Source organism: Alexandromys fortis, unplaced genomic scaffold (assembly GCF_014885135.2).
Source record: "Alexandromys fortis isolate MF-2015 unplaced genomic scaffold, M_Fortis_MF-2015_v1.1 scaffold_46, whole genome shotgun sequence".
NCBI lineage: Eukaryota > Metazoa > Chordata > Mammalia > Rodentia > Cricetidae > Alexandromys > Alexandromys fortis.
In genome coordinates this window covers 9,916,725-9,938,478 of record NW_026067919.1, presented here as the reverse complement: position 1 = coordinate 9,938,478, position 21,754 = coordinate 9,916,725, and the positions used below count along the sequence as shown (strand labels likewise).

The 21,754-nt window shown below is 50.7% G+C and overlaps 1 protein-coding gene across 1 annotated transcript; it reads left to right on the top strand.

Moving 5' to 3' along the window:
- Nucleotides 1-53: 53 nt before the first annotated feature.
- Mmrn2 (multimerin 2) lies at nt 54-21,104 on the top strand. Its single transcript, XM_050140703.1, has 7 exons — nt 54-960; nt 13,200-13,328; nt 13,405-13,511; nt 13,606-13,686; nt 14,367-14,540; nt 14,650-16,470; nt 20,388-21,104. Exons 1-7 carry the CDS (start codon nt 797-799, stop codon nt 20,768-20,770), a joined length of 2,859 nt encoding a protein of 952 aa, XP_049996660.1. The 5' UTR covers nt 54-796; the 3' UTR covers nt 20,771-21,104.
- The last annotated feature ends 650 nt before the right edge of the window (nt 21,105-21,754 follow it).

Sequence of the window (21,754 nt, the reverse complement as noted above, 5' to 3'; positions counted from 1 at the left end):
TTGCAGGAGGCCGAACGTATCCTAATCTATCATTGTCCCTCCTTCACCCTTGGGAAGTCATGGGGGTCTTGTGTCCTGAATGTGGTGTGCAGAAGGTAAGCATCTTGGCCTGTGCCTCAGTGTCCCAGGTTGGGCAGGGGTCAGGGCCTGTCCGGTAAGAGCCCACCCTGCAGGCTACTCTGGGTGTCCAGCTACCCACAGCATCCTGGATGCTCCTGACCCTGGGGCTCCAGTCAAACCTGTTGGAAAGCTGAGAAACACACAATTTCCCCCATGCCTGCAATGGACTGGGTGACACGCTGTGTGTTTCTAGCATAGTTCCTTCCCTTCTCTGAGCTTCCACCCACCTGCTGGTTCCCATAGCCCAGCACCAAGCGGTGCTGAGAAGGCACGAAGGGCCTGCCCCCCACTTCCTGGCCAACAGTGTGGGTGGCACCCTATCTCCCGAGGCTGACACTTTCCACCGTTCTGTCTCCAGGCCCAGAACAGAGTCCTGTAGAAATGGCTTTGATAGGGTCACCCTCGTGTGTCTCACACACCCACAATGTCCTGATTCAAGTGCCCTTAGGACACAGGAATTGGCCTGAGTGGTTGCTGACCTCAGAGGGGACCAGGCTGGAAGAGGCGGGGGCGGATGAGACTTACCGGGTGGGCCGGACCAGGCCACTTCCTCCCTTTGTTGTCCCCATGTTTTCTTTTCTTTCTGACTTGAAGACCACATCACCAGCAAATTTGGGAGTCTGGTTCAACTGGCAAGGTTGAACCTCAGTGGAGCCAGCTACGCCTGCCCGTCGTCATGATCCTGACACTGATGCTGGGCCTTGGGGGGTACCTGAGCTGGGGACTTCTGGGGGCCTGGGCACAAGACCCTGGTACTAGGTTCTCTGATCCCAAAAGGCTCAGGGTACCTGCGGGCTGGAAAGCAGAGACTGCCGATACCAGCAGAGACCCCATCGGACGGTAAGGAGATCCTGGCCATGGCAGAGGGCAGGGGGTGATAGCTGAGTCCCAGACACATGTCTGTGGGATGGGCTGATATATGGCTAACTGGTGCTAGTTTCCTGGATCCAGTACTTCAGGGCCCAGCCTGAGGATGCCAGGGTGGTCCCTGCTTGACCCTTATCAGGGACTTCCACTGCTCCCACTATCAGCTACCAGCATGGAACTCAGAGGGACTGATGTTCTAGATGCTTCCTGCTGCTGATGGCTACTCTTTGAAGGAACTCAGCTCTGAAAGCTGAGCCCCAACAAGGCAGCTACCCCCTAGGGGAGGCATTTGGAGCTGAGTGCCCAAGGTACCAGGCCAGGACTGAGCAGTGAGTGAAGGGCTCCTGAAACCCCCGAGCTCGTGGAGGCAGGGGCTCCTAGGGCAACTCCGTGAGGCCTCCCGGATGGACAGGATACAGCTGACCCCAGACATGGTTTTCCAACATCCTCATTACACTTCAAGGTACCTGGACTCTGGCTCTGTCCCTCGTCCCTCAGGGTTTGTAGTCTCATGACTGGACACGTCCAAGGCAGAATGCAGGTGGCCCTTCCTGGGCCAGCCTCCGAGGTGCGGCTTTTCAAGTGTTATTTCTATTGCGTTTCCCAACAGCCTTCCTCACAGTGACTGACTGTCCTGCCCAGGTCACAGCCTAGGAGAGTCGGATCTTCACCTTTCATACCCAGCTCTCTGAATGGAACCCTGCGACCTCTCAGGCTGGGCAGCCAGCTCACACCCATCCTTAGCCTCCCCCCCCCTCGCCGCCCCACCCAAGGAACTGCGATGCCATTCCCAGACAAATCTGCCAGGGGCCAGGTTCCCATCCGTTTCTGACACTCCCAGGGGAATATCTGTTGGGCACTTTTTTTTTTTTTTTTTTTTTTTGTTTTTCGAGACAGGGTTTCTCTGTGGCTTTGGAGCCTGTCCTGAAACTAGCTCTTGTAGACCAGGCTGGTCTCGAACTCACAGAGATCCGCCTGCCTCTGCCTTCCGAGTGCTGGGATTAAAGGCGTGCACCACCATCGCCCCTGTTGGGCACTTTCTTGAAAGCAGTCTTAGCCAGAAAGAAGCCTCAGAGTGACAGGGAGCATGCGCTGATTAGGGTGGAGGGGGTGAGTCTGGTGGTGTAGAGGAAGAGGTCTATCCCCAGTTCTACTACAGGCTCCGGAGCACAGGTGATGGTTGATGAAGGCAGTCCTACCACCCACCTCTGACCTCAGGACAGGGACCAAGCCTCTCTTACCCCAGCAGTAGGTCCCAGGAGGCAAGTTCCTCCTCCCATTGTGAAGGGAAGGATGGAGGAGAAGGAGGGGTCAGGAGGTGGTCCTTGTTCTTATACTCTCCCGGGTGTGGAGAAGGTCTGCTTGCTCCTTAGTTCTTGAGAGCAGAGGCCCCTCCATCTTCCCTGGATGCTGTTGCACTAGGCTCTAGTGACTAGAGGGTTTGTGCTGCTTCTGATCCCAGGAATGCTCAGGCCAGCCAGGCTAGGACTTCTGCCTACTGGGGTTTCCTTTCGCATCCCCAGAAGCTTGAACCCCGCAGTTCAAGCCCAAGTTATTGAAGTATCCGGAGAGCCTAGTGGGAAAGGAAGGAAATGCTGCTTCCTGGGTTGATGGCTTCCCAGGTTCCTGTGACAGGAGGCAGAAGTGTCACTCGGATCCTTGAAGAGCAGGGGAAGGGGAGGGGGAGTACTCCATCAGTCGCGAGGGTGGGGGATGGGGCAGCACAGCGTCAGACTTAGACCTCCTGCTCTCTGTGTGGCCCTCCAGTTTCCAGACACCTGGTACCAGGCAGGCCCTGCACTCACAGGGATCAGAGCCTTTGGAAGAACAGTGAAACAAAACAAGTTTAGAGTCTCCACACCCTGTGTCCCCAGACTGCCAGGTCCCAGAGGGACATGGTTAACTGCTTCCTAAGCCCCTGGGGAACCTGAAGGGGCAGGGCCAAGGAACTAGCAAGGAACACCTTTGGATGTCACAGGGAAGAGGTTCCTCCTAGTTTCTTGGTTTGGGTGTGTATGTAGCATGTGGGCTCCTCAGACCCAAGTCAGCTGCACTAGAGACTGGGTCTGTGGTAGGGGCCACGACGACGCTGGGAGAGGGTGCCCATCTTCTATGTTGTTGTGACAGCTCAGAATGGTGAGGATGCCACTTAGGGCCTCAGATCTCATAAGAGTTGGGAGCCAGGTCTTCCCTGTCCTGATCCGCTCCCACGCAGGGTGGGGGTATAGTGTTACTCCCCGGAGCAGGCTCCTCCGAACGGAAGGAACACTCGGGACTTCTGTAGCTTGTAGCTCAAGAACCAGAGCTGTTCAGCATGTCACTAGGGGTCACACGGCAGCAAAATGGAGTCAACACTGTGCCCTTGTACCTGTCCCCGCTTCTGGACACAGGGTCCCACAGGGAAGAGCTCCACAGGCCAGGACTGAGGCATCTTAGGCTTATCCTCAGGGAGTCCCAGGTCCAGGCCGGCTTTGGGTTTCCCTGCCAAGATATACCACCACTCCATCCCTCCCTGTCTAGGGACAAAGCCCCAGGAAGGAGGATGAGTTCCCTGGGATGGTCACACTGACAGCTGGATGCAGGCCTCTGAGAGCAAGCAAGGTTGCCAGAAAGGACACCACCAAGCCAGAAAGAACCTGTAGAGATGGGCTCCTTGGTTAGCGAAGACACATTCTTGTGAAGGCGGCCACCGCAGCTGAGGCGCTTCCATTATGCAGAAAGCACCAGCCCCTCCCCGCAACAGCCTCTGTCAGCCTTCCCCACAACCCCTCTTGGTCTCCAGGGATGCCGCTTCTGCACATTTCCAGGAGTGGGAGGACTCAAGGTCACCAGATTCCAGGAAGGAAAGGGGAGGGGAGCTTCAGGTTCCGAGCTCCCACTCAGGCTCAGCATCCCCTGCGGTCTGTGCCACACAGGGTTGGGACCGACCCCTACGTTCACTCTTGACTGGCACCCGATCCTCAGTACACCTTCCTTGGGAGATGAGGGTGCCCAGCAGGGATCCTCATAGCAGGCTACAAAAGAAGGAGCAGGCCTGAGGCGAGGGCAGCGAGAACAATGGGGCACTTCAGCACGTCGAGCCTGGGGCACATGTGCTGAGGGCCTCCCAGGAGCTGCCAAGAGCCATAGGAAACCAAAGCAAAGGTTAGGAATTTTCCCAGGCCTCGAGGCCGACCGCCTGTGCTGTGCCAAGCGGGGAGCTGCCAAGGGGGGAGCGAGCCAGCGGCGGCGGCGGGGTGGCAGCGCAGAAGAGAAAGTTCCCGGGCAGGAAGGGTGGGCAGCACGACTTTCAGTTCAGGAGGGAGAGCAGGAAAGTCCCATCACTTCGGCAGGCTGGACCAGGCCACGCCCCACCATCCCAAACCCCCCACCCCGCCCCAGCTCTCGGCACAGGCCTCCTGGGCTCTAGGAGCGAGCTTAAGGTGTGTGAGGTGGGGCTTGTTTACATTGGTTCTCAGGCTTTCTGGACTGGATATTCCATTATTGTTGGAGTGTGGCGTGGGCCCTGTGCATCCCAGGACGCTCACTGACCCAGATGTTCTCGTTCTCTCTCTCTCTCTCTCTCTCTCTCTCTCTCTCTCTCTCTCTCTCTCTCTCTCTCTCTCTCTCTCTCTCCTCCCTCCCTCTCTCCCTCTTCCTCTCTGACTTTGTCTGTCCCTCTCTCTGCCCCCCACCCCGGCTCCCCAGCACTGGGATTACAAGTGCATTCGGCCATGCCTGACTTTTTGTGGGTGCTGACGATCCAGACTCAGGCTCTCGTGCTTGCATAGATAAGTGCTTTGCCAGCGAGCCATTTCCTTAGCCCTTGTCATGAATTTTTCAGACATTCGATTTATGGAGTTGATCTTACTCGCACCCTATTACCCTTTCCTGTTCTCCTCCCTCATCCCAGGCTGCTGCTGCTGCTTCCTCCTCCTCCCTCGCTCCCTCCTCCTCCCCCTCGTCTGGCTTCTACTTTCAGGTGCTTTTTGCTTTTAAGCCCAGATTCTGAGAACGAGAATACACAGCAGCTACTTGTTTTTCTGAGTGTGGCTGACTTCCCTTAATGTGATGATCTCTAGTTCTTTTAATTTTCCGGCAAATGCCATTATTTCAATCCTTCGACGACTGAATATATATTTCATACACACACACATATATATATATATACCATATATAAATATATATACTATACATACACCATGCTCTTTATCCATTTATCTGCTGAGAGATCCACTCTAACTCCACACATCGACTGCTGCAAGCAGCCTGGTTAGCAGGATGTGTTGGTATCTCCATCTGCTGGTGTAAATCCCTTTCAGTATACACCCTGAGTGCTAGAGCTGGGTCGTATGGTAATCACATATTTTGTTTTAGTTTTAGGGTTTAACTATTTTTGTTTAGTTTTTCTACATTTTATGTTAATTAAAAATAAACAACAAAATTCTGTTGTTCCCCATAAATACAAAGTATTTTCTGCTATATAAAAAGATAAAAAATTTTTAAATTATAATAAAAATGTTACGTGTATGGGTGTTTTGCCTGCATGTTTGACTGTGTACCATGTGTGTGCCTAGTGCCCGAGGAGGCCAGAAGAGGGCGCTGGGTGCCCTGGACTTGGAGTTACAGACAGTTGTGAGCAACCACTTAAGTCCTGGGAATTTAACAGGGGTCCTCTAGAAGAACAGCCAGTGCCTTTAATCACAGAACCATCTCTCCAGCCCGTTTGTTTTCCTGTTTTTGTCTGTTATTTTTCTTAAACAAGGTTACTCTGTATATCCCTAACTATCCTGGAGCTCCTTCTGTAGATCATGCTGGACCAATGCTGAGATTAAAGACATTCACCACAACTTGTTGGGGGAGGCCGCTTGTTCATTCCGGGCTGCCCAAACTTGAAATAATCACACAGAAATCTGTATTAATTGCAATATTGTTTGGCCAATAATAGCTTAAGCATATTGCTAGCTAGCTCTTACATCTAGAATTAACCCATTTCCATTACTTTATATTTTACCATGACACTGTGGCCTGCTGGCAAGGTTACAGCTGGCAGCTTGTATCTTTCCCCTCTGGCTGCTCCAAGGCATCTCACTGACTCCGCCTTCTTTCTCAGTTTCCCCCACCTAGCTCTATTCTGCCCTGCTATAGGCCCAATGCAGTTTCTTTATTAATTAATGGTAATAAAGCATATTCATAGCATACAGAGGGGAATCCCACACCAACCACTGCCTGGCTACCCTGTTTATTTTTGAGACAGGGTCTCCATGTAGCTCAAGCTAGTTGACCTTGGCTTCCAACTTCTGATCCTCCTTCTTCCTGCCTCCCCGGCACTGGGATTATAGGCCTGCACCACCAGGACCAGTTTCTGTAGTCTTTAGTGTTTGGGGGTCATCTAGATTGATATCCATTTTGCACTAGCTTGTATTCTCACCAACAGTGCATCTTGAGGACACCGTCCCTCACTCCCACCTCCAAATCCGAGCCAGCATTCCTGTTTCGTTTTGTTTTGTTTTGACACAGAGTCTCTGGTTGCCCACGCTAGCTTCAAACTCCCTGTTATAGCTGAGGATGACCTTGAACTACTGAACCTCCTGCCTTGCCTCCTGCCTCTACCTACCAATATACCAAGTACCGGGATTACATGTAAGTTCCACCACACACCGCTTTTTATTTCTTTTCTTTCTTTTTTCTATTTCTTTTTTGAGACAGGTTTTTTTTTTTTGAGACAGGGTTTCTCTGTGACTTTGGAGCCTGTCCTGGAACTAGCTCTGTAGACTAGGCTGGTCTCAAACTCACAGAGATCCGCCTGCCTCTGCCTCTCGAGTGCTGGGATTAAAGGCGTGCACCACCATCGCCCGGCTTTGAGACAGGTTTTTTTTTTTTTTAATTTTTATTTATTTATTAAAGATTTCTGACTCTTCCCTGCCACCGCCTCCCATTTCCCCCCCTCCCCCAATCAAGTCCCCCTCCCTCGTTAGCCCAAAGAGCAATCAAGTTTCCCTGCCCTGTGGGAAGTATTCTAGGTGCTGGCCTAGAACTCGCTATGTAGCAGAAGGTGCCCTTGAACTTCAGATCCTCCTGCCTCTACCTCCTGAGGGCTGTGCCACCATTCCTGGTTTTATGCGGTGCTGGTACTGAACTCACTTAGAACTCCATGCGTGCTAGCAAGCGTTCTCCCAACTTTTCTACTTCCTTTGTGTGTGTGTGCATGTGTTCATATGTCTGCATGTGTGTGTACACACACTTGTGCATTTCGTGCATGTGGAGGCCTAAGGTCAACATCAAGAGTCTTCCTCAATTGCTCAATTCAAGGGGCTTTCTTGACTTCCTGCTCACCAACTAGACCAGATTAGTTGGGCAGCAGCCCCGGAAATCCTCTGCCTCCCCGGAGCTGGATTTCAGGTGCGCACAACTGTGTCTGGCTTTTCACGTGGGTCCTGGGGAACCAAAATCAGTTCACCATGCTTATGTGGCAAGTATTTTACCAACAACCCCAAACTCCTGCTTTTTTTTTCTTTTTCCAATCTTGCTATGTAGCCAAGTTGCCCAGAAACTTGAAATCTTCCTTCTCAGTTCTCCAAGTACTGGGATTATAGGCATGTACCATCAAGCCTCCCTCGAGTTCATTTATTTATTTAAAGTTTCATTTTTTAAAAAAAAAATAAACACACTCCTATGCAGGGGCCAGAAAACAATGGCCAGTGGGCCACGATTTTTGATTAAATAAAGTTTTATTGGCACACAGCTGGGTTCACTTATTGACATATCTTTAGAGACTGCTTTCGTGTTATGACGGAAGTAGCTGTGACAGTGTCCATCCTGACTGGAAAGCCTAGATTCAGAGCAAGCTTCAAGGGCATGTGGCCTGAACATCTGCATGCCGAGCTCAGCCCTGGGACCCTACAAGGACTCCGAAGGGCATACACTGGGCACATTCCAGCTTCTTAAAATTCTTAATAATTGTTGAACAAATAGCTCAACTTTCCATTCCGCCCTGTGCAGTTAGTCCTATGTAAAATATTTACCATCTGTCTTTTTAGAGAGGAAGCTGCTCGCCACTTGCTCTACTTTGCCTCTCTGTGATCGGATACCAATCAAAAGCAATCTGGGTGTTTATTCGGGTGCAATAAGAGAAGGCTCGTTTGGCCGACAGGTTGCAGCCCTGTATTATAGAATGAATTTGCCTTTCCCGTGAGAAGATGAGAGGAAAGCTACGGGAACTAAGCCTTGAGGAAGCTGCTTCGTGCCCCCTTGCTTGGTCAGCTACTTTTCTTATACACCCCAGGTCCACCTGCCTAGGGATGACCCCACCCACAGAGGGCTGGCCCTTGGATAGCAATTAGCCACAGGCCCAACCAGTCTAGGCAGTACCTCAGTGGAGGTTTCCTATCCACAGGTCACTCTAGGTCACCTCACGTTCACAACTCACACTACGTATGACGCTCCTGGATTGAAGTCAGTCAGTTCTACAAGGTTTGCGGAAACCATAAAAAGCCCCAGCGCCCTTTGTCCCTCAAAGTATTGACTTTTAACTCACTAGGCAATTCTTCTGTCATTGATCTCTGTGTTTCTGAATTACGTACTTAACATTGCTACTTCTTTGGAAGTACTATTGCCTGTGAGTCAGCTCTTTTCCCCACACCACACAAAGGTAAACACCTGCACACACGCGTACACACACACACGCACACACACAAACATACACACACACACACACACACATACCTTGCCATTCTCCCAATCTTTAGAGTATTTCTAATCAAGTGACTGTAACCGCTACATGGTTACAGTCATGAAATAAACTACGAATCATTTGTTCCCTCTTCATGTTTTTAGTTTTCCCTGGATTAAAACTTTTTTTTCTCCTCCGCTTGGTTTTTGTTTTTGTTTAAAAGCTCATTTTCTCAACCGCTGTCTACATATTCTTTTAGCACTCATATTAGAGGTCAATTAACTGTGTTCTCAACCAGAGCTGCCTTGCAGGCTGCCCTCTGGACCACTGCATTGCTCCACCACTGTCCTGAGAGCCCTGCCGGCAAATATGTCTTCTGTGCATCATATGTGTGTCTTGTACCTGCAGAGGCCAGAAGGCATTGGGTCCCCTGGAACTGGAGTTACAGATGGTTGTGAACTGCCATGTGGATGCTGGGAATTGAACCCAGGTCCTCTGGAAAAGAAAGCAGCCAGCTCTCTCAAACACTGAGCCATCTCTCAAAAGTCGGAAGTCAACATCATCCTGCCTCAGACTCCCAAGTGTTGGCATTATAAGCATTCTCTTGCACTGGTGGATTTCCTGGACCCTCGTGACACTCAGTTCTAGGCTATGCCTTGGAATGACCCAGAGAGTTCTAGAATGCTGATGCTCTCGCCCAGACTTGGGGGGTCTTCTGAAACTGGTCTGGGGTTCAGCTTAGAGACCATTATTATACTTTATCGTGATGCTGGGGGTTCACTCTCTGGCAGGCTCAGCACCTGATGCTGATGATAGCGTACTATCATCAAGATGCACCTTTAACCCACAAGGGACCTTGGCTTTTAAAAGCCACCGATGGTTTCTATGTCCAGGCAAGGTTTTGAACCATATTGTTAATGATCGACTGCTAAGAGGTACAAGAGAGACAGCAGGCTAGACACCTAATACATAAGATTTATTTGTTTGTTTGATTTTGAAGTAGAGGCTTCACTCTGTTGCTCAGGCTGACCTTGAACTCTGAGCTCACGCAATCCTTCCTGTCTGGGATGCTAAGTAGATGACCTGGATATAATTTGCTGTGTTTGAAAATGTGTCCATTCTATATTCTCCTGTTGACTGATAGATAATATGTGCACAGGATTCTAGGTTGGCAAATACTTTCTGCCAATATTGTTAATATAATTCTCATCACTGTGTTTCTAAACCAGAGAATGTTGTTGAGAGGTTCAAGGTCACTGTGTATATGTGTGTGTGTGTCAGTCTGTCTGTCTGTCTGTCTGTCTCCCTTCCTCCCCCCCCCCCACAATTACAGGCAATTAGGCAACACACATACAAATTATTAGGCAATTCTTTTGTCATTGATCTCTGTAATATATCCTACTTATTTACTTGTTTATTTTTTAGATAGAGGTCATGGGAAGCAGAGAGAGGTTAGAAGCAGAGAAGCAATATCACAGAAGCCCTCTCGTCCCAGGGTCCAGAAAGAAGTCTCTCTTTCTCTCTCTCCTCCCTTCTTTCTCAGTGTATGTGTGTTGATTTTTCTTTCTATAAGAATGTAGATATAACCATCTTGTTCCCAGAGTCCTAAAATTTCCCAGTGGTGAGCTTTGGTGTGGGCTTATTTCTATCTTATTGCAGGTTCTTGGTGGGTCTTTTGCATTGAAAACTCAAGACTTCTTATGTCTGGTACACACATACCACACAAACACACACCACACAGAGACACACCACGTACAGACACACACTGAAACACACCTCACATACAGATACACGCTACACACACCACACACAAACATACACATGCAAACACACCACACACACCACATACAGACACACACTGAAACACGCCACACATACACCACACAGAGACACACCACATACAGACACACATCACACAAACACACACATGCAAACACCACACACACACACAGCCTTCTTCCTTTTGCTGTCATCCACATCATCTGGATGTTGGGCCTGGGACTCATGCTCCCCCTCTCTTCTCTCATTTTTCATCTCCTCTTGCTCTTTCTGTCTTGTTATTTGCTTGCCTTTCTTGTTATTTGTCTTTTTACTTGTGTGCACGAGTGTTTTGTCTGCTCACACATTTGTGTACCGAATGGATACTGGGTGCCCATGGAGGTCGGAAGGCCTGGAGTTAAAGATGTCTGTGAGCCCACATGTGGGTGCCGGGAACTGAACCTGGGTTCTCTGCCAGAGCAAGAGCTCTTAAACCACCGAGTGCCATCTCTCCAGCTTGCTTTTGTTTCGTTTTTTTTAAACAGGGTCTCATATAGCTCAGGCTGCCTGGTGCTCACTATGTAGGTGGCCTTGAAATCCTGATCCTCTGGCTTCCACCCCCTGATGGCTGGGATGACAGGCCTGTGCCACCAAACCTGTTTTTATACGGTGTTGGAAATCTAGCCCAGAACTTCCTGTCTTCCAGGCAAGCACTCTGCCTCTGGGCTGTGTCCCCAGCCTGGTTCTGTTTTGGTTCTTCATGTCTAATGGAGTCTTTTCATTTTCAAGTGTTCTCTTTGTTCTCCGAATACCCTGCCAACGCCTTATACGGCCCCATCCCAAAGTAGTCCCTGTCTTGTTTCTGCCACGTAGCAACTTCTCTTACCTATGTGGAAACGCTGGATAAATTTGTGGGCGGGATTCTTTCTCCACGCAGTCGGGGTTCTCTCCAAATGGAACCCTCCCTCTCCCATTTGTCCGTTTTGACTTTCTGCTCATCTTTTGTTGTTGTTGTTGTTGTTCTTTTCAGTACTGAGGATTTACTTCGGGCCTTGTATATGCCAGGCACATGCTCTGATACCAAGCTGTACCTTGGTTCAGCTTCCTTATTCTGTAACAGAGTTTTCTCAGGGTTCATCCTCAGACATCCAGTCACGTCACACACTTTCTGAGCTGTTCTGGTACAGGAGTCTCCGCTGGGCAGTTCACTGGGAGGCTCTCCTGATGTCACCATCTCAGGTATCTTTTGCTGAGACTAGGTAGTTTTTCTAGCAAGATTTCCTAGCCTGCTGCCCAGAAGGTGAAGGCTGCCTGTCAGGCTTCTAGGAGCCTGGTGGGAGAGCAGGCCATTGTGGTGGGGTGGGTAAGTGTGAGCAGCTTGTGTGCAGTGAGGTGTGTATGTGTCTCAGGACCACAATGGGTGTGGCCACACAATGGCCATTAAGTTCTTCCTTCCACCCCCCCCCCATCTTTAATGGTGCCTAATGGCCCCAGGGCAAAGGGCAGCTTCAGAAAGTAAAATTCCAATACCAACAAGACACCCAACCAGCAAAGTCCCTGAACATTGCTCTCTGATGACCGCCGGGCATGGCCACTTCCTCCATGTCCCCATCACCTGGTCTGAGATGCCCCCTTTTCTCCTCTAGACCCTAAGGCCTCTACCCTAGACCATCCATGTCTTACTGACTCCCATTCTCCCTGGATCCTGGAACTGGAGAGCCTCTGTGATTTCCCTGCTTCTCTGCTTCCCGTGGCCTCAAGATGTGGCCCAGTTCTTCCTCTGGGATCCCTATGAAGGTTTCTACTTCCCTTGCTTCTGTCTGTAGCCCCTTCCGACATCCACAGCCCTATCCAAACCCCCAGCTCCTCGCCTGACTCACCCTTTAGACACAGCCCTGTAATCAGACCTTTTATAGGTCTTAACCACACCCCTTCTTCTGAGGTTGCCTGTTCTCCTTGGGACCCTTCAGGGAAAATCTGTATGTCCCTGGTGTCGCCTGTGCCAGTGCCAGTACCTGGCACCCAGGATGTACTGAATTGCATGGGGCAGCAGAGGCCATTGCCACTTGCATCTCCGGAGAGCTTTGTTCGGGTAGCTAACTATGAGGGGACGATGCATTGAACCCAGGGAGCCAGCCCTCGGGAGTGAGCATGCTCCCCATCCCCAGAGCCTCTACAGTGCATACAAGCAAAGGGTAACAATGGAGAGGCAGCCTCCCAAGGGCTGAGTATACTGGATGCAACCCCAACTTCTCTGCAGGATCACTAAGTGGAGACCTTCCCAGAGAGGAGGCTGTTCCACCCAGTCACCTTCCTTCCCCAGTAAACGCTAGAAAGCCCCTTGTCCAGTAGCAGGGCCGGGGAGTAGTAGGTACAGGCATGTTCTGGTGAGAAAAGATGGGAGAAGAACTGGGCTGTTGCCAGGATAGGGCGCAAAGTAGTCCCAGAGCCCACCCAGAAAGGAGCGTCACCACCGCTAACTGTAGTGGTGTGTCACAAGCCAGAAACTGCAGATTCAGAGTGAGAGCCCCACAGCTCGCAGGCAGCTGTGTTAGACTGGGGGACCTCTTGGCCTCTCTACCTACCCTGGGGAGGCTTTGGAAAGACAATGCCTCAGGGGCTCTTTTGGGTGGCTTTGCAGAGCCTGGGGATTAAGACAAGAGCTCCCTTCCCTGGCATTCAATGGTTTCCAGAACCCCAGAGCTGGACAGGGCAGGAGGCAGGGTGGGGCATCCCTAGACATTGGCGGGGCACTGGGAGGCGGGGCAAGCCTCACAACACTCTCCTATGGCTTCTTTTCCAGGAACTGGTGCCCTTATCAGAAGTCTAGACTGGTCACCTTCGTAGCTGCTTGCAAAACAGAGAAATTCCTGGTGCATTCACAGCAGCCGTGTCCACAGGGGGCTCCTGACTGCCAGAGAGCCAAAGCCATGTGAGTGGGGTGGGCAGGTCACTTTCCAGGCCCAGTGGGCTGGCCAGAGGTGCTGAGCCCCTGCTTTCTTCCTCAGGTACCGAGTGGCCCAGAAGCCAGTGTACCGCGTCCAACAGAAGGTGCTGGTCTCTGTGGCCTGGAGATGCTGCCCAGGCTTCCGGGGTCCAGACTGCGAAGACTATGGTAGGGCTCCCCAAAGTCCCCCTTAACCCCTGCTCCCAGAAATCATGCTGATCCTCTGACTTCTGGACTCAATACACCATGCTTCTCTCTGCAGATCCCACAGCAAACCCTGAGCCCACGGAGCCAAGTGGTGAACTCCCGGGGACTTGGGACCAGCTGGATGGCTTTGAACTTGGTACATTGCTTTCCTGTATTAACAGAGCTCGTGGGTCTACTTCTTCCTCCTCTGACAGGAAGTACCAAACTTTACCCTTGAAAGAATCAGCATGTGTTTCCTTGCGGTTCTGCACTGTTCTCTGGGGAACAGGCTCCCAGGGTCCTCAGCTACTACCTGGGACTGATACCTGTCCCCTTTCCTAACCCCATTTTTCTTGGAAAGCTGGCTTTGCCAGGTTCCTTTCCTACCCCTTGACCTACAAAAGTTCCTAGGCGTGGAGGAAGCGTTTTTGACACTCTTGCACATTGCCCCCTCTCCCAACTCCAGGACCTGGTCTCAGCCTTAAACACAAAAGAACTGATTTAACAACTTAAACACTTATGAACTGATTTCAAGGGTGGGATAGGGGATGCATGTCCTTATCTGATCAGCTATCTTTTAGTTAGAGCTGCGGGGAATGACGTGGTGGCTAATAGCGGAGAGATACGTGTTGACTGATCAGTCACGCTTGCTGTGGGTGTGGGAGCAAAGGTGATGGCGTAGAGAGCTGCATTTGTCCTTCTGAAGCTAATGGCTTCTAAGCTCCAGCTCCAGGAGGGCCAACATATTCGCTTGCTCTGAGTCCCAAGTCTTTTCTTGACTGTATTGTCTGCCCAGGCCTGGTGAGTTCGCCTTAAACATGTCTGATATGTTTTCAGGCCACTCTGTCACAGAGTTCAGTGAGATTAAGGAGCCACGGGGACAACGGGAACACCTGCTTCAAAATCTCCAGAACGATGCCCAGTTGGTAGAAGATGGCATCCCAGGCCCTTGGGACGCCCTGGCCAGCAACCTCACAGCTGAGACGACAGAAACCAATCAAACAGAATTCGGTGAGTAGCAGCCCACAAGAAGGCACAGACTACAGAGGCCCTTACTCTCCCTGCCTGGGAAGGGGTGTCTGCTGCCACAGACGTGTGTAAAACATGGTATCTATTGCAGAGTTTTCTGGAGGGCTGTCAGAGCAGCCCCTGCAGCCCCTGCAGCCCCTACAGCCCCATGTCGACGCGTTTCTGCAAGCCCACGTCGGTCCCATCTGGAAGAGCTTCAGTGAGAGCTTGCACAGCCTCTCCCAGGCTATCAGGAACTTGTCTCTCGAGGTGGAGGCCAATCGCCAGGCTGTCAAGACGGTCCAGGAGGACACCGTGACCAGGGCTGACCTCCAGGAGCTTGGTGCCAAGTTTGATGCCAAGGTCCAGGAGAATAACCAGAGAGTGGGCCAGCTGTGGCAGGATGTGGAGGAACAGCTGCATGCCCAGCGCCGTTCCCTGCACCATGCCCTCTCCGAGGTGCAAACTGAGATGAGCACCAAGTTGAAGCAGCTTGTCAAGGCTCAGGAACTCCCAGGGGCCAACGGTAGCCTGGTGGTGGCATCCGCTGCAGCGGCGGCAAGGCCAGAGCCGGAGAGCCTGCAGGCCAGACTGGGCCAGCTGCAGAGAAACATCTCTGCTCTGCACAGGATCATGGATCAGAGGGAGGAGGCGCTGCAGGGCACCCTCAAGAACATGGACAGTGTCCTGAGCCGGCACGTAGATGAAATCAAGGAGCTGTACTCTGAATCAGATGAGACCTTCGATCAGATCAGCAAGGTCGAACGGCAGGTGGAGGAGCTGCTGGTGAACCACACGGGGCTCCGAGAGCTGCGGGTGATCTTGATGGAAAAGTCCCTCATCATGGAAGAGAACAAAGTGGAGCTGGAGGAGCAACTATTGGAGCTAAACCTCACTCTGCAGCATCTGCAGGTGGGCCATGCAGACCTCATCAAGTATGTCAAAGACTGCAACTGCCAGAGGCTCAACTCTGACGTGGACGTCATCCGGGAGGGCCAAAGAGACGCCACGCGCACCCTGGAAGAGACCCAGGTGAGCCTGGATGAGCAGCACCAGCTAGACGATTCTTCTTTACGGTCGTTGCAAAGCACTGTGGATGCCATGTCCTCAGCGATGGACGAGCACAAAGGAGAGAGCGAGCGGGCACGGGCCGAGAGGGCCAGGATGCGAAGCCAGCTGCGGACGCTGGAGCACGCGGTGGAAGCACTGAAGACTGTGGCGAACCAGACCCGCAGAGAGATGCGCCAGCTGCATAGTTCCTTTGCAGCCCTTTTGGAGGATGCACTGCGGCACCAGGCGGTGCTGACCGCCCTCTTTGGGGAAGAGACGATGGAGGAGATGTCGGAGGAAGCGCCTCGCCCTCTGCCCCTGAATTATGATCAGATCCGCCTCGCCCTGCGGGATGCCGCCAGTGGGCTGCAGGAACAGGCGTTTGGCTGGAATGCCTTGGCCACTCGAGTGGAGGTCTTGGAGCAGGCCGTGGAGCAGCACCCACAGTTGGCAGAACAACTGGAACCCAGCCACGATCCTGGAAGGGAGGAGGAAGCCACGGCTTTGGCCAACCTGGAGCAGGAGATTCAACGCCTAAACTCTGATGTCAAGCAGGTTGGGCGATGCTGTGAGGCCTCCTGGGCTGCCTCCCTCAACGGATCCCTTGAAGACCTACACAGCATGGTTTCTGACACCCGGCACAGCCTGAGACAGCACCAGCAGCTCTTCCACGGCCTTTTCCAGAACTTCCAAGAGCTGATGGCAAACAACATTAGCCTAGACCTGGGTAAGCTGCATGCCATGCTAAGTAAGAAAGAGAAGAAGCAGCTGAAGGGCCTGGGGGCCTCCCGGAAGAGGGAGAAGAAGCAAGTGGTGATGTTGGCAGATGCACAAGCCAAAGGGATGGAGAAAGGTGTTCTGGACTCAGAGCTCTGGGAAGCAGGTGAGTGTCGGGGCCCGGAGACTGACTGTGTGAATCTGGGACATAGTTATTTGCCTACCCAGCAGCTCCCTTCTCCTGGGGGAGGTGGAGGCACAGGGTGCAAGAAGGCAGGATGATGGTTGGTTACCGCTACTCAGGGGGCTACCTACCTTTTCCTTCTCTTCAGGGCTATGGGTCTCTTTGTTTGTTTGAGACAGGGTTTCTTTGTGTAGCCCTGACTGCCCTGGAACTTGTTGTAGACTAGGCTGGTCTCTAGCTCACAAAGATTGGCCTGCCTCTGCCTCCTGAGTGCTGGGATCAAAGGTGTGAGCCACCACACCAAGTGGTCATGAGCCTCTTAAGCTCCCTGGAGTACAGGGAGGTATAAGTCTCAAAAATCAGTTGTAGTTCTGGAGCCCATGAGTTGGCAGAGGTCCTAGCCATGAGCAGAGTAGGATGTCTCAACTCTTCACCCTCATCCCAGTCCTTTGTCTTTCGTAAGTTCACCCCTGTACTCTAGGGAGGGTGGATTGGGGCAGGGATCATCTATAAGGGCAGTACCCCACAAGAGGTGAATACAGGAACCAGCCTTATACTCAGAAGGAAGGGACATTTTTTGTTTGTTTGTTTGTTTGAGACAGGGTTTCTCTGTAGCTTTGGAGCCTGTCCTGGAACTCCCCCTGTAGATGAGACTGGCCTCAAACTCACAAGAGATCCGCCTGCCTCTGCCTTCTGAGTGCTGGGATTCTACCGCGTGGAAGGAGCTTTCTTAGTAAATGCAGTAGGAATATCCTGTGGCTTCGCTTCAGGCATTCTTTATCAGCACATCTTACTTGAAACTGAGGCTCCAGCCCAGGAAATGACCTCACCCAAGTAGCGAGGGCTCTCAGGTGCAGGAAGCGCACAGAAGACCCCTGAGGGGCCGCCTACACTGCAGCTTTGTCGCAACACCTGAGGGCTTCCTTTCCCCCAAAGCAAGCGGGAACCTGGGCATTTCCCCCGGCAATCGCCAGCATTTCCAGAGAGCCACATGCGCTTGCACTAACTCTTCCATCTCTTCTTTCGCTTGAGAGCGATACAAGCCCCAACAGGCCGACTTTCACCACTTGCTTGATAAGCTTAGGAGTCTGTTTACTCCGGCAGTATTTTTTCTTTAACTTCGGGGAATAATTTCCCCCTTTAAAAGCCCTGTTATTGCAAGAAGGCCATAGAGCTTGCATTTGCGCCCCACAGGCACAAACCCTCAGTTTGCACTGCCCTTCCATCTTCTGAAGTCCACTGGGTCTCCCGCTATGGGGGACTCCCCGTTGTAGGCAGGTTGAAAGAAGAACCAGGAGCTCCACCTGCTGGATGCTTCAGGGACTGAAACACCAGCCCTCAACAGTCCCTGCGGCACAAACAGGAAGGGTATTCATAAACAATTCCCCTAACGTCTTCCAGACATAGAGAGAAGCAAAATCTTGTCATTCCTAAGGCTATTTCTGGATTTGGAGGCAAAGAGACGGATTGTAGTCTGAGACTTCAGTCGCTGTTTTGCCAGTTTCTTTTACGTCTTGGTTCTGTTTTCTGAGAAACGGGAGGGCTTACACGGAGGTTGGGGGAGGAACTCCCAAGAGGACCCTGCTAGGGTGGTCTCACTTCCTGGACTCCAGTAAGGTCCTTTGTCCCATCCTCTGGCCATCAGTTCATCTGAACTTCTTAAACAGGAGGGGTAGCAGGTACCCTTCCTCTTGCACAAGGTAACAAGGGGTTACCCTGCCTCTAATTTCAGCAGGATTGCCCTTTTGCAAGTGAGAAAGACAGGAGAGCGCCCCAAATCAAGAAGGCCCAAGCTCTGCTCTCTGCTTGTGTGGTCTGGATCATCAAACTGTCCCTTTAAAACTTCACTTTCCCCATATGCCACGCTAGGGCTCTGTGCAGCGTTTTTGAAACCATTAAAGCGATTAACCAGGGCTGGAGAGATTGCTCAGCAGCTAAGGGAACTGACTGCTCCTCCAGAGGACCTGGGCTCAATTCCCAGCACCTACATGGAAGCTGATAACTATCTATAGCTTCAGTTCCAGGAGACCTGGAAACCTTTTCTGGCCTCTGTGGACACCACCCATGCACATGGTACAGACATGAATACGAACAAAATGCCCGAACACATAAAACAATAATAATTGGGCTGGAGAGATGGCTCGGAGGTTAAGAGCTCTGGCTGTTCTAGAGATCCTGAGTTCAATTCCCAGTAACTACAGGTAGCTCATAACCATCTGTAATGAGATCTGGTGCCCTCTTCTGGCGTGCAGGCATACATGCAGGCAGAACACTATATACATAATAAATCTTTAAAAAATAAAATAATTACAATGTAGTGAATAGCCAGATGGGGTCCCCTTGCTCAGGAAAAGGTCTTACTCTGTAGCTCAGATTGACTTAAAAATCAAGATTTTACTGCCTCAGTCTCCTATGTTAGAATTACAAGTGTGGACTACCATGTTAGAATTACAGGTGCGGACTACCATGTTAGAATTACAGGTGTGGACTACCATGTTAGAATTACAGATGCGGACTGTCACGTTAGAATTACAGGTGTGGACTACATGTTAGAATTACAGGTGTAGACTACATGTTAGAATTACAGGTGTGGACTGTCATGTTAGAATTACAGGTGTGGGCTACATGTTAACAGGACAGGTGTGGACTACCATGTTAGAATTACAGGTGTGGACTGTCATGTTAGAATTACAGGTGTGGACTACATGTTAGAATTACAGGTGTGGACTACCATGTTAGAATTACAGGTTTGGACTACCATGTTAGAATTACAGGTGTAGACTACATGTTAGAATTACAGGTGTGGACTACATGTTAGAATTACAGGTGTGGACTACATGTTAGAATTACAGGTGTGGACTACCATGTTAGAATTACAGGTGTGGACTACCATGTTAGAATTACAGATGCGGACTGTCATGTTAGAATTACAGGTGTGGACTACATGTTAGAATTACAGGTGTGGACTGTCATGTTAGAATTACAGGTGTGGACTACATGTTAGAATTACAGGTGTGGACTACCATGTTAGAATTACAGGTTTGGACTACCATGTTAGAATTACAGGTGTAGACTACATGTTAGAATTACAGGTGTGGACTACATGTTAGAATTACAGGTGTGGACTACATGTTAGAATTACAGGTGTGGACTACCATGTTAGAATTACAGGTGTGGACTACCATGTTAGAATTACAGATGCGGACTGTCATGTTAGAATTACAGGTGTGGACTACATGTTAGAATTACAGATGCGGACTGTCATGTTAGAATTACAGGTGTGGACTACATGTTAGAATTACAGGTGCGGACTGTCATGTTAGAATTACAGGTGTGGACTACCATGCCTGGCTTGAGGGGGTTTCTCCTTCCTTTTTCTTTATGCTCTTGTGCCCTCATCCAGTAAGAACCTCCATTCCTGCTCCTATCTCCCAGTGTTAACGTTATTTTGAAGGTAATACTCTCTTCCACAGATATCTCAAGATTCCCAGCAGGTATGTGCTAGGGGTATGACTTAGTAATAAGCACTTGTCCTAGCATGTGTGAGGCCCTGTGTTCCATCCCTGGCCTGATTTGGAACACAGGAAGGATCCTTGGCAGGTAGCACACACCTGGGCGTTGGATGCCCCAGTTTCTAGCACAGCCCACCAAGGTGTGAGCCTTGGGTAGCCAAAGACTCCTCTCTAGATAGATGAAAGGATGGGATCAAAGGAGAAAGTACTTTTTTTAATCAGCCAGTCTCCCCTTCTCCCCCACTCTGAAATCACATTGTCTGAGACAGACACCTTCGGGAATGTTGAAGATGTCTAGAGATAGTGTCCTGCTTGTAGTGCGATTAAGGTGAAGAAGGCAGAGTTTGCGAGGGAACGGATAACTCACTGAGTGTTTTCCTTTCTCAGGCTCCCCTGTGGCCTTCTATGCCACTTCTTCAGAGGCAGCAACCGCCCTGCAGATGGTGAAGTTTAGCACCACTTCCATCAATGTGGGCAGCAGCTACTTCCCCGAACATGGATACTTCCGAGCCCCGCAACGTGGTGTCTACTTGTTTGCAGTGAGCATTACGTTTGGCCCAGGTCCAGGCACGGGGCAGCTGGTGTTTGAAGGTCATCACCGGGTTCCAGTCTACAGCACAGAACAGAGGGGTGGGAGCACAGCTACTACTTTTGCTATGTCAGAGATGGAGAAGGGTGAGAGGGTGTGGTTTGAGTTGATCCAAGGGTCAATAACAAAGGGGAGCCAACCACACACTGCATTTGGGGGCTTCCTGGTGTTCAAGACCTGAACCCTGGGTCCAGCTCGCTTGCATCAGACATGGTAAACTCGCCTGCTGTCCGTAGACTGGAGAACACGTAGTGGTCTAGCTCTTCCCTGGGTACCCACAAAGGTCCTGCCGTAGGCAGCATGTATCTTCTTTTGGACACACAGGCTGGGGGAGGCCAAGAATGCTGCTCCCTGGACTATACCTGGAGCGGGAGCTGGGCTTCTCACGCCTTCCCCCAATGGCATGGCTTGTCTTGGCTCTAAGCCATTCCCTCAATTCCGCAACTTTGTTTTGTTGGTATTTTTCTCCTTGTGTGGTTGGAAATTTCTGTACAATATTTAAATCTTTTCCTCTTTCCTGTGTCAGAAAGTCATTGTTTCACAGAAAGAGTGTTTACAGGGAAGGTGACAGGCCAGGCGTAGCTCATTGTGTTTGGCCCTGGATTCTTTTTCTAATACCTCAAAAAAACTTGAAAAGGAAAAAAAGGATCTTTTTTTTTCCTTTCTGAAATTGGAAACAAGTCTCCAATGACTACAGGAAAGCTAGTTAAAAACCAGCCTTTCTGGTCACAGAAGGGAGCTAATGGTTGCTTCAACCAACTGTGGGAAATGAAATTAGTTATCTCTTGGCTGGGAATGCAGCTTGACCTGGATTCAGTCCCCAGCACTCTATAAACAGGCATGGTGGTTACACACCTGCGATTTCAGCACATGGAGGAGGCAGGAGCATCAGAAGCTCAGGGCCATCCTCACATTTGTGACAGTTCAAGGCTAGCTTGGGGTAGAAGTGACAACAAAAGGAGTAAGGAGTTAAATTTTGTTGTTGGATTTTCGAGACAGGGTTTCTCTGTAGCTTTGGTGCCTGTCCTGGAACTAGCTCTTGTAGACCAAGCTGGCCTTGAACTCACAGAGCCACGTGTGCCACCACCACCTGGCTTTTTTAAGTCACCCTTTGTCTTTTATTTGTATATTTAATTTTCATTACATGTCTTTTCCTCCTTGCTTC